General features: G+C 45.0%; 1 protein-coding gene across 1 annotated transcript in view; it reads left to right on the top strand.

Annotated features, from left to right (window-relative positions):
- Positions 1–7498: 7498 nt before the first annotated feature.
- The window catches only part of LOC137537872 (mucin-2-like), a 199267-nt gene continuing 194526 nt past the window's right edge, over positions 7499–12239 (top strand). The window contains exon 1 of the mRNA XM_068259819.1: positions 7499–8229. Coding sequence (XP_068115920.1) covers positions 7499–8229 — 731 coding nt within the window. The remainder of the gene's footprint in view (positions 8230–12239) is intronic.

Below are 12239 nucleotides of genomic sequence, written 5' to 3'. Positions count from 1 at the left end.
AAAACAATGCAAAAAAACAAAACAAAACTAAATAATGAGGCTCGGTTGTAATGACTGTCATTGTAATGACTGTGAACTTCAATGAAGACTAGACATAAACAGCAACACAGCCGGCACCACCATAGAAGTAAACGATAAGCTCTTTTATTGCATCACCTCAATGGCTCCAACAATGACAAACGTTGTTTTGGGCATAGCCCTTTCTCAAATTGCAATCGCCATATACAGACAAACAAAGTGCAGTATCTTAAATACCCCACACCCACTAAATGCACCAATCAGTGCCCTACTGGGCGGAATCAAGTGGTGGACCTGATCAGGAACTGACACATCTAATATGCAAAACACATCAATAACCATTTACCTGCCAGATCAAACGTTGTGTGTATGTATCAGGCCACACTGTAGCAAACAGGACAATGCACGCCATTCAAAATGTGCTCCCAGACGCCTGGTACACTTCCTGGACTGGCACTAGCCAATCCAGGTACGCCACGTCATGCCCGAGCCGCCGTCCGTTCAGTCGCCTACCGACGTCCGCACTGAGCAACACGTATGGGGCACTTCTGCGCTCGACAGCCGAGTGGGACGTCTAACAGTATCGTTCGGAACGACTGTTAGTGGTTTTGCTTCACTACAGTGTAAGATTGCAACTGTGTGTGTGGGTGTGCGTGGCGTTCCCGTATTCGGCCTAAAGCGCAAAGCTGACCCGAATACGAAAACGCGGATTGCGCGCTGAGCACTCGACAGCCGAGTGGACTTGTCTAGCAACAGCTAGTGGTGGCAGTGAGAAGTGTTCTGAGGGGTCACAGCCTTGTTTTAGCTTGACTAAGGCTGCTTCCCCTGTCGATCTGGTCAAACGCGCAGTCGGGAACCGTATACGCAGGTGTGCCGAGGGCAGGTTCCTGACAGTCTATACCTTTATCTATTCATCTATCTATGTATCATAAGTGATGATAACTTATTTTTATTGCATTAATAAATTATATAGGTGCATGGCTGAAATACCTAAGTTGCCCCAGTCCATGAAGTCTTTTATTTCCTTGCAGCACAAGTGTTGAGAGATCATCATGTAGATAAGGCTGAGATCCACAATGAGATTTTTGAGCATTCAGGTGATGGGCCCTCGTTAAAAAAGGAGAAACAAACCAGTAAGCCTGACTTATTTATATTATATAATACTATTTATATTTAATTTTTTTTTCAATCTAACTTTTACTGACTTTTTTTTCCAGTGGCTTCTACTCATTGTAACTTATAATTATATAAAAAAATAATGAATATAAAAAATTATCAAATCATCATCAGTAAAAAAAATGCAAAAAAACAAAACAAAACTAAATAATGAGGCTCGGTTGTAATGACTGTTATTGTAATGACTGTGAACTTCAATGAAGACTAGACATAAACAGCAACACAGCCGGCACCACCATAGAAGTAAACGATAAGCTCTTTTATTGCATCACCTCAATGGCTCCAACAATGACAAACGTTGTTTTGGGCATAGCCCTTTCTCAAATTGCAATCGCCATATACAGACAAACAAAGTGCAGTATCTTAAATACCCCACACCCACTAAATGCACCAATCAGTGCCCTACTGGGCGGAATCAAGTGGTGGACCTGATGGGGAACTGACACATCTTAATATGCCCGAGCGGCCGTCCGTTCAGCCGCCTGCCGACGTCCCCACTCAGCCAATCATGATGCGCCACGTCACAACACGAAAGGATGCGTACAATAGTACGCATGCGGACATGTCAAGCGTATCAAAATATTACTACTCTAACGTATTAACATACAGCCGTACGCAAAAAACGCAACAAAACCGCCGCTAACGTCCGCACCAACCAATGATGGCGCATGACGGCATAAAAACATACGCGTCCATTTGCACACATGCAAGTGCCCTATGCGTATATTAACATCAAACAGCATCCGCAACAACTTGACGTTGGGCGTAACGTCCCTCCGCTTAGATACACGTAAATTGCCACGCATGAAGAATACCCCATGCGTACCAACATATCCATATCCATGCATCTGATAAGAATGACATGACAAAAAGCGAACACCAATGTCCCCCATAAATAAAAGCGTATTGCCTTATATCCAATGAGCTATGTCTGCCAAGCTCCAGCAAAAGACAGAGCAATGCAGAAACAGCCTTACACAGAAAAAACATTTCTAACAGGCAAGTGGCTCAATACATCACCCAAACCAGGTCCACCACGTCACGACCCAGGGATATCTAAAAACAAAGCAAAAGATGCAAACATTAATATCATCATATAAATTCCTACAAAATGCTAAAAAATGAAACGTTAGAAAAAGCTACAGGTACACAAAGAAGACCCAATCCCGAGGACAACCTAACTTCCTTGATTGAACACAAAATTCCAAGTCATATTCCCGATTGAGACCCCCCGGTTCCATCGTACCTAACTGTCTTATCCAAAATGCCTCCTTTTTAACCCCCCTGGCGGTATAAAAAATTCCACCAGGAGGGAGCGCATCAGTTTATTTTTAATTTATTTTTTCTTATATCATGTAGCGAGCCCAGGGCTCGCTACATGATAGCCGCTGCTCAGCGGCATCCCCCGCCCACTTCGATCAGGAAATCCCGTTCAAAGAACGGGATTTCCTGGAGGACTTCCCCCGTCGCCATGGCGACGGGGCGGGATGACGTGTCGGGACGTCATTGGGAGTCCTGAACCACCCCTCAGCGCTGCCGGGGTCTGGGGGGGGGCACGCGACACGACGGATAGCGGCGATCGAGCACGGGGCGGCGGCGATCGGTGTGCTGACGCAGCTAGCAAAGTGCTAGCTGCGTCCAGCAAAAAAAAATTTAAACAAATCGGCCCAGCAGGGCTGGAGAAAACCTCCAGCGCGGTTTACCCCGAACTACATTCGGGGTTACCGCCAAGGAGGTTAAGTAATGCTGTATCCCTACTGCCTCCCCTCAAATCTAGAAGCACAGAATCAATCACCATGACCTTTAATTGACTTAACTTGAGTCGCAAATATAAAAACCTTTGAGACGAAACTGGGTGCCCTGTGAGGGGTGTGTGAAGGTGTTCCCTCTCAAAACCATGCCACACATGTGACACCCCAAACAGGGATACATCCCACTTCGTCTCCTCTCCACAGGTATCCTCCTATTAACGGTCAGTTTATCCCGTATCGTAGGGGCCCTTTTAAAAGACATAATCGGAGGAAAGCGAAACTCAGGGACATGTGAAAAACCATCAGACAGAATCCGCCAATGCTTGCGTATTATCCGCGAATTAACATCGCTCCCGGCAGTAAAAGTGGACACGAACGGTATATGAGGGCCAGTCGGCTTCTTCCTACCCCCTGCACGAGGAACTAGTGACTTGGACGGATAACCCCTTTTACGGAATTTATCCGTCATCTCCTTTCTACGTACGCTACGTTGTAACTCGTCACTAACAATCCTATCCGCCCTGTCAAGCTGACTGCAAGGGATGCTATTCTTGGTTGCTAGATAGTGACCCTGGAGATAACCCAGGGTGGAGGTTGGCAGACAAGCGCAGTGCAATGTTTAGCATGTGATCATTGTTTCTGTTTCTATATGGTATGAGGAATAGTCTTTGTCTGTTCTGGACAATTTGGCTGAAATAAAGAGCTTTAAAGAGGAACTGTAACGAAAAAACGGCCCCTGGGGGGTACTCACCTCGGGTGGGGGAAGCCTCAGGATCCTAATGAGGCTTCCCACGCCGTCCTGCGTCCCTCGGGGGTCTCGCTGTAGCCCTCCGTACAGCGGTGACATAATATTTACCTTTGCAGGCTCCTGCGCAGGCGCTCTGGCTGCTTTCGCTCCGAAGGAGGCGGAAATACCCGATCGCCGTCGGGTCCGCTCTACTGCGCAGGCGCAAGTCTCCGGCGCCTGCGCAGTAGAGCGGACCCGACTGAGATCGGGTATTTCCACCTCCTTCGGAGCGAAAGCAGCCACAGCGCCCCTGCTGGAGCCTGCAAAGGTAAATATTGAATTGAACAGTCGGCACAGTCGCCGGCTGTTCGGAGGGCTGCAGCGAGACCTCCGTGGGACAGAGGACGGCGTGGGAAGCCTCATTAGGATCCTGAGGCTTCCCCCACCCGAGGTGAGTACCCCCCAGGGGATCTTTTTGTTGTTACAGAGTCTCTTTAAATTATATTTTAACACAAAAAGACTTGCTGGCAGGAATGTTGTAAACCTTCTATGATATGTTTCCTACGACCAATCAAGCTAAACCATCACACGTTCCCACCAGTAATACAGTGTCTATCTCTCTCTCTCTCTCTCTCTCTCTCTCTCTCTCTCTCTCTCTCTGTCTATCTATATATTTATCTATACACTTATCTATGTGTCATAAGTAATGATAGCTTTTTCTTATTGCAATAACAAATTATATAGGTACATGGCTGAAATACCTATATTGCCCCGGTCCATGAAGTCTGTTTTTTCCCTTGCAGCACAAGTGTGGAGAGATCATCATGTAGATAATCCTGAGACCCACAATGAGATTTTTGAGCATTCGGGTGATGGGCCCACGTTAAAAGAGGAGAAACAAAACAGTAAGCCTGACTTATTTATATTATATAATAATATTTATGTTTATAGTTACATTTTTTCAATCTAAATTTTACCGACTTTTTCTTCCAGTGGTGTCTACTCAGTGTAACTTATAATTATAAAAAAAATCCTGAAAATAAAAAATTATCAAATCTGTAACGATCGGTGTCAGCACGCAGAGAGAATCTGATTATTGGTGATCTGCAGTATCACCAAGAATGCAGATATATACCTGATTATGGATGATCTGCAGAATCACCAATAATACAGATATAATACTAACCTCTGGACACCTTATAGTCTCAAGCTCACTCCAACCTGAATTATCGCAAATTCTTTCTGTTTTAGGAAAGCAAACTTTTGTTTTTCTTAATATCTTAGTAAGGGGGCTTTTAGGACCATTGTAGTCCCTTACACACTCCAATGAGTTCTGGGTCACCAGGAGCTTGCTGGTTAGTCGACACCTTATAGTGTGAGTGTTTGGTGTAACAGTAAGACTATGAGTAACGCACCTGCTGAGCAGGTGATATTAGGCAGTATGGGCAATACTGCTCTTAGAGAGTACAGAAACCTCCCAGCAGCCTGAGACTCTCCAAGGGGTGGAGTCAGGCTGAAGGTAGGAAGGACCAGAGAGTGAGTGACACCTGAAGGTGGATGTCACTGACAGATCTGGAGACTATCTCTTAAGGGGAGAGATAGCTCTCGAGGTCGGGCAAGCCAGGTCGGCAACACACGGACAGACAAAGTACAAAGACAGAAGGCTGATTCGGTATCCAAAGGCAGGCAATGTTTGGCAACAGATAATTAGATATGCGAAGGTACCGAATCAGAAAGCAGAGGGATAGTCAGAAAAGCAGAATGTCATAACAGATATCAAACAATGCCTAGTCTTGGGTGTGAGGACCGTGGTCTCTACACCCTGGAACTAGTCTGGAGTATAATATGATGGTAAACAATGTCCCTAGTCTTGGGTGTGAGGTCCATGGTCTCGACACCCTGGAACTAGTCTGAAGTATAACAGAATGATAATACAAGTTCCCTAGTCTTGGGTGTGAGCTCCGTGGTCTCTACACCCTGGAACTAGTCTGAAGTATAACAGAATGACAATACAAGTTTTTGAACCAGGTGGGAGACCATTCACAAGATTCCCACCTAGAAAGAAGACATATAAATACCCTAACTATAGAGAAAGAATGACTCTCCCAAAAAATTCTGGCCATCCTAACCAGGGTCCAGATGGTCACTCTGGAGTGATGCATGACCCAAGACATAGCTTACCACAACTACCAAGCCTAACCAATCCTAGGATCCCTCTAGAGGTCTCCGGACTGTTACCTAACGAGAACCAGGAACCCAGTGGGGTGTTGGACCTTGGTGGGGGTGGGCTTTCGTCCGGCGGCGCTATAAACTTGGTTGCGCCGGCGGACGATAGCCTTGACACATCATTGGACAACTCCTACGTGGACCTGCCAACTACAGCCCCATGTAGCCCCCTAGTCAGTGTATTACAACTAGCCACTGAAACCCAATTCCAGACTCCGCTGCTGGCAAGTGGCCAAACATTGGATAAAGATAGAAATATGTTAACAACTGAGGCCCAGATACATGCTCCCCTCACCCCTAATGGATTGATACAAACAAGATCCATTAATAGTATATCCAGCCCACCAGCAATAGATACTCCATGTAAGGTTTTTTTAGGGGGAGACAGGACGCCCATTCCACAACGAATAACCAGGAGTCGCATACCCATTCCCACATACCCATGCATCACGGAGTTCTTCAAAAAAGAGGGCCTAAAAAGACCCCGTTCAGAACTAGACCTCACAGAAGAGGCAAACGAGGAAATAAAGGAACCAAAGGAAAAGTGCCAACCGATAATGATGGAACCACTACAATAAGTTCTATTATTCCCATCTTTAATTTGTCCTCTCATAGTCTATCCACTAGTGAAACCTCTGTTCTCAATAAAGGGCTATCCTTTTGCCCTAATAGTAAGGCTAATATATACCAACTCTTGACTGATGTACACTCCTACATTCGCAAATTGTCCTTACAAAGATTTTTTGCATTAAAGAACAACAAAAGAGTTCCTGCTGATGGGGGTGGGACAGATATGGAGGTGGTGGGCACAATTAGACCTACGGACTCCTTGACAGCCTCACCTGACAATCTAATGGAATCGATTCTTATGAAACCCATCGCTACTAGTCTAAAGGGAAAATCCAAGTTTAACCCTACACAGTACAAAGGACCCCAAGTTGAGACGTTTTGTCAATTAGTGACCAACGATCTACTTAAACTCCCTAATAAATCCATACGCCAGCAGAACCTTACTCTGAAAGAAAAAAGAGCACTCAAACTGCTAAAGGATAATGATACTATCGTGATTAGAGAAACGGATAAGGGGGGCGGGGTGGTCATTCAGGATAGGGAGACATATATACAAGAAGCTCTTCGACTCTTGGGGGACACACAATACTACAAAAAACTTATGAGTGACCCCACTGAACCTTTTTTGAGAAAATACCGAGACCTTATAAGCCAGGCCCTATCCAATGGTGTCCTGAACATGGAAGAATATAACTATCTAAATATTGAAGCACCCAAAACTCCCTTCTTCTATCACCTGCCAAAAGTGCATAAGTGCCCAAAAAATCCCCCTGGTAGACCTATAATCGCGGGGATAGACTCGATCACTAGTGGCCTCTCCCACTATATAGACCTACATCTCCAGAAGTTTGTCTGTCAGCTCCCTGCTTATTTGAAAGATACGACACACACATTACAGGTAATAAAAGAGATCAAATGGTCCACCTCCACCTATAGATGGGCCACATTTGATGTAAATGCCCTTTACACGAATATACCCCATGATTTGGGACTTAAAGCCATTGGGTATTACCTAGAAGGGGATCCCTTGATGCCAGATGTACAAAAACAGTTTATATTGGACTCTATAGAGTTCATTTTGAAAACCAACTACTTCACTTTTTTGGACTCATTTTACCTGCAGCTACGGGGAACGGCGATGGGGACGAGGTTCGCTCCGGCCTTCGCTAATCTATACATGGGTTGGCTAGAGGAACAAATCATCTGGTCCCCAGACAATCCCTTTCGTGGGAGCCTCGTGCTCCATCGCCGTTTCATTGATGACATAATATGTGTGTGGGAGGGTACCACAGAGGACTTGTATGGTTATAGGGACTATCTCAACGGGAACAACTTGGGTTTATCCTTTACAATGGAGACAGATAATCTACAGGTACACTTCTTGGATCTAGACATCAAAGTCGATCCCAGAGATGCCAGTATTAGCACTACGAATTACTTCAAGCCCACAGATCGAAATGGCTATCTTGATTATCATAGCGCACACCACAAACCCTGGTTAAAAAATGTACCATTTGGCCAATTCAAGCGGCTTCGCCGAAACTGCACTAATAAGGAGGACTATATAAAACAATCTGAAATATTGAGAACAAGGTTTCAGGAGAAACACTACCCCACTCCCTTGATAGAATCGGCCTTTGAGAGGGCTTCTACTCTCACACAACAAGACTGCCTACTGCCCAAGAAACAGGCTAATAGCGACCAAAATTCCATCAATAAACGTATGCCTATAGTTGTAAATTTTTCAGGACAGGCCAAAGAGTGCAAAAACATCTTTAATAAATATTGGCCAGTCCTGTTGAGCGATCCCATTCTTAAGCAGGCCCTTCCGTCTGTACCCCAGGTAGTTTTTAGAAGGAGCAAGAATATTAGGGGACACATAGCCCCTAGTAGATTGAGCTCCAGGAATCCATCTAGCAAACCTGAGACGCATTTTCTGACACAAGCCAAGCCTGGATCCTATCCATGCAGGTCTAAGCGCTGTCTTTGTTGTAAAACGATTGGCAGGGGTACAACGACCTTTAGGACAGGCACTTCAGTAGAGTACAGTATAAAAAGCCATCTCACATGTCAGAGTACACACGTTATATATATGCTCAGTTGCCCATGTAACCTCTTTTATGTAGGCCGTACTACCCAAGAGTTCCACACTAGACTTAACAAACATAGATCCAATATCATGAAAGGGGAACCCAAACATGGGGTATCGAGCCACTTTAATGCAGTTCATAAGAGAGATTTTAACATGTTGGGGGCCACTATCATAGAACAAGTCTGCCATCCAAATAAATATGAGCGATATAGGGTCCTATGCAGACGGGAGTCCTTTTGGATCCTTAAGCTGGGTACCCTCGAACCTGGTGGTCTTAATAAATGTCTAGAAGAAATGGGCCATCTCCAGCCCATAGTACATTGATCCTTATATACTATTTTCTAATCTGCACCCTTGGACTTTTTCTGTTCCTTCCCCCCCCCCTTGGCTAGTTGTGCGCTATCCGTGACACCTAGGGCTGGGATTAGATAGACGCACATCTTAGTTGTGTAGATGTGGTTAGAGCCATATGAAGTGTTGGGTATGATTGAAATGGATTAATTTTTAGGTAGAAATGTGTGTGTTTTGTATACATGTGTATCTCTTTAAACATGATGTTACGGCTAGTGGGTCTTGTGTGAGGGCATGGAAGGCCCTCTACGTTTCTTGCTCCCCTATTTATCTATATAGGAGGAATATGTCTAATATAATACTGTATTTGTCCAGTGTGTCCCCTTAGGAGATATACTGCATAACCTTATTTCCCCAGACCCTCTATTAGGAAGACTACGTCCTTCCCCACTATTATACACACTAGGGTCCCAATCCCCGCCCCACACAGAACCGATTGGCTGATTCTCTATGAGGTCTCTGTATAAAATGAAACTGTCCTGTTAAACATATAAGACTTGAAAAAGCGGAGGCTGATCCTCCGTGAAACGCGTTGTCTGTTTTAAATAAAAACTTTTAGTCCTAATTACCCTCCGGTGGTGGTTTTCTTGCGCCAGACTACCGCAACTTCCAACCCATAGACGCCGCTCGCAGTAGCACTGTGACGCGAGCGTGCGTCCCCGTATCCATAGCTACCACCAGAAAGTGCGCGGGAGAGTGACGCCATATCCGCCCCATCCGCCCCATCCGACTAGGAGAGCTTGGTCCCCGGCTCGGCAGAGAGGGACAAACGCTGACCGCGGCCTAGTACGCTGTGCTGGCCAAACTGGAACTAGGTGAGACCTGTCCTAGAAGTGTGCTTAACTGTTGTTACTCGAAGGCTTAGAGCGCCCCTCTTTTCTTTCTCTTCAATACAAGTTTCCTGGCTCAGTGTGAATTCCCAGGTCCTCCTGGTTCAAACACACTGTTGGATCTGACTAAGGTCTGAGTGCTTCCACGTAAGTGTTCGCAACGGCAGACAACCTGAGACTGGCAAGCAGCAAGAATATATAGCGAGTGGCTCAGCAGCGCCACCCACCGCTGATCAACCAATCACCGCTCGCACCGATATCAGCTGACCAGCCTGGTCAGCTGATTCTTCCTCATTTGCCATAAAGGTTCTGCCTCTCAGCGCGCGCGTATTTCTCAAACTGTGTGCACTACTAGGCCCAGCCACACCGACCACACGCTGCCGCATGCAAACCGCCGCGCTGGACGCGGAATCCGCCGTTCTGCCGCCAGTCTGCGCGGCGGCTTATCCGTGGTTTCTCACAAAATCATCACCATTTAAAAAAATGCAAAAAAACTAAATAATGAGGCTAGGTTAACAGTGGTCAGTTAAATAACTCACACATTATAATGATTGTAAACTGCAATGGAGACGGGACATAGACTTTAATACAAATCCTGCATGCAACAAGTTAGAATAAAGTGATCCATTGCTGTGAACAGGCCCATAGAATTGTATAGGTAAAGAGTTGACACGCGGAATTATTCTGAAATGCAACTGACCACTGTGAACTTTTTCGGACCATAAGGCTCACCTAGATTTAGAGTACAAAAATCCCCAAAAAATACTGGCATGTCCATGGTGCAGGGGGTGTCTTGTGGATCTTCTCCCCCCAATTATTCTGTCCCTTTGTACCTCATGTCCCCTAGTACCTATTGTGTCCCATGTGCCCTCCTCTTAGTTACTAAGCATGTTCAGTGATTAGCCCAAAGACAGTGCCGTGTTCCCGCCCACGAGGCCATCGGCGCCAGTCACTTAGTGGCAGCCATGACTGACAGGGATGCACACCAATCACCAGCAACCATGTCAGGAGCCTCTCTTCTCTGGCTCTCTGTGGGATCCTCTTGTTTAAGCCACAGCCTGCCTGATGCTGTCCTCAGCCTACCAAGTCACAATAACAGTGACTGGTGGCACAAGACCCAACCACAATGTGGGAGGACAGTGCTGTAAATTGTTGTATTTGGATCATAAGATGCACTGCCTAGACCCCCCCCCCCCCCCCCCCCGGTCTTATGGTATAACTCCTTATACTGAATTAGGTACATGGCTGAAAAAATAAAAATGTTCTAGTCCAAAAGATTTGTTCATTCCTTGTAGCTCAAGTGTGGGAGGATAAACCTCAAGATAAGCCTGAAATCCACAATGAAATGTATTACCAACACTCACTATAAGGCGCAGCATCACTTTTCCCATATTTTGTTAGGCTACAACCTTATTCCAAAATTAATTAAATTCATTTTTCCCTCAGAATGCTACAGACAACACTCCATAATGACAATGTGAATACAAGTTGACAAATGTATTAAAAAAAAAAGAAAAAAAAAAAGAAAACACAGTTGAGAATACATATCAGAGCATAATCCAAGCATGAGGGCAAAGCAATTGTCTGTCTTCTGACATATGACTGTCTTGAGGCACAAATCTGGGGAAGGTTAAAGTGGCTGAAATAAGGTTAACATGGTTGAAATAATAAAATTGCTCTAGTCCAAAAGATTTGTTTTTTCCTTGTAGCTCAAGTGTCAGACGATAAACCTAAAGATAAGCCTGAAATCCACAGTGAGATTTATTATCAACACTCACTACATAGCGCAGCATCACTTTTTCCCATATTTTATTGTTTTACAACCTTATTCCAAAATTGATGAAATTCTTTTTTCCCTCAGAATTCTACAGACAACAATGTGAACAAATGTATAAAAAAAAGAAAAAAAGAAAAGAAAACACATGCACAAAAGTGTCCCACAGTTGAGAATTCATATTAGAGCATAATCCAAGCATGAGGGCAAAGCAATTATCTGTCCTCTGACATAGGACTGTCTCGAGGCACAAATCTGGGGAAGGTTAAAGTGTTTGGGGATCTAGTAGAAGTGTGGAGGACAGAGTGGTAAAGTGTAATTTCAGAGTGGGGATACAGCAAAGCTGGTGAGTGCAAAGACTGAAGGAGGTTGCTAGATAGTGACCCTGGAGATACCCCAAGGTGTGGGTTGGCAGACAAGCGCAGTGCAATGTTTAGCATGTGATCGTTGTTTCTGTTTACATATGGTGTGAGGAATAGTCTTTGACTGTTCTGAATGTTATAATTTAAGTAGGCCTCAGTTATTTGGACTGAGTTTTAGGTAAAAGGCTTGTTCGCAGAGTATACCTTTAAATAGAGGTTTTCGTGATGCAGGCAGAAGCATCTCAGTGTCTGCTTGAAGCACATGATACAAGCAGATACTGAGAACCTGTTAATGAAGGAAGGCCACAGGCCTACACTGCCCCAGACAAAGGGACTACGAGAACAATCAACATAGGCCATAT

This window comes from Hyperolius riggenbachi, chromosome 11 (genome assembly GCF_040937935.1).
Source record: "Hyperolius riggenbachi isolate aHypRig1 chromosome 11, aHypRig1.pri, whole genome shotgun sequence".
NCBI classification, from domain to species: domain Eukaryota; kingdom Metazoa; phylum Chordata; class Amphibia; order Anura; family Hyperoliidae; genus Hyperolius; species Hyperolius riggenbachi.
Note: the sequence above shows the minus strand (reverse complement) of the source record. Positions and strands in the feature narration are given on the sequence as shown.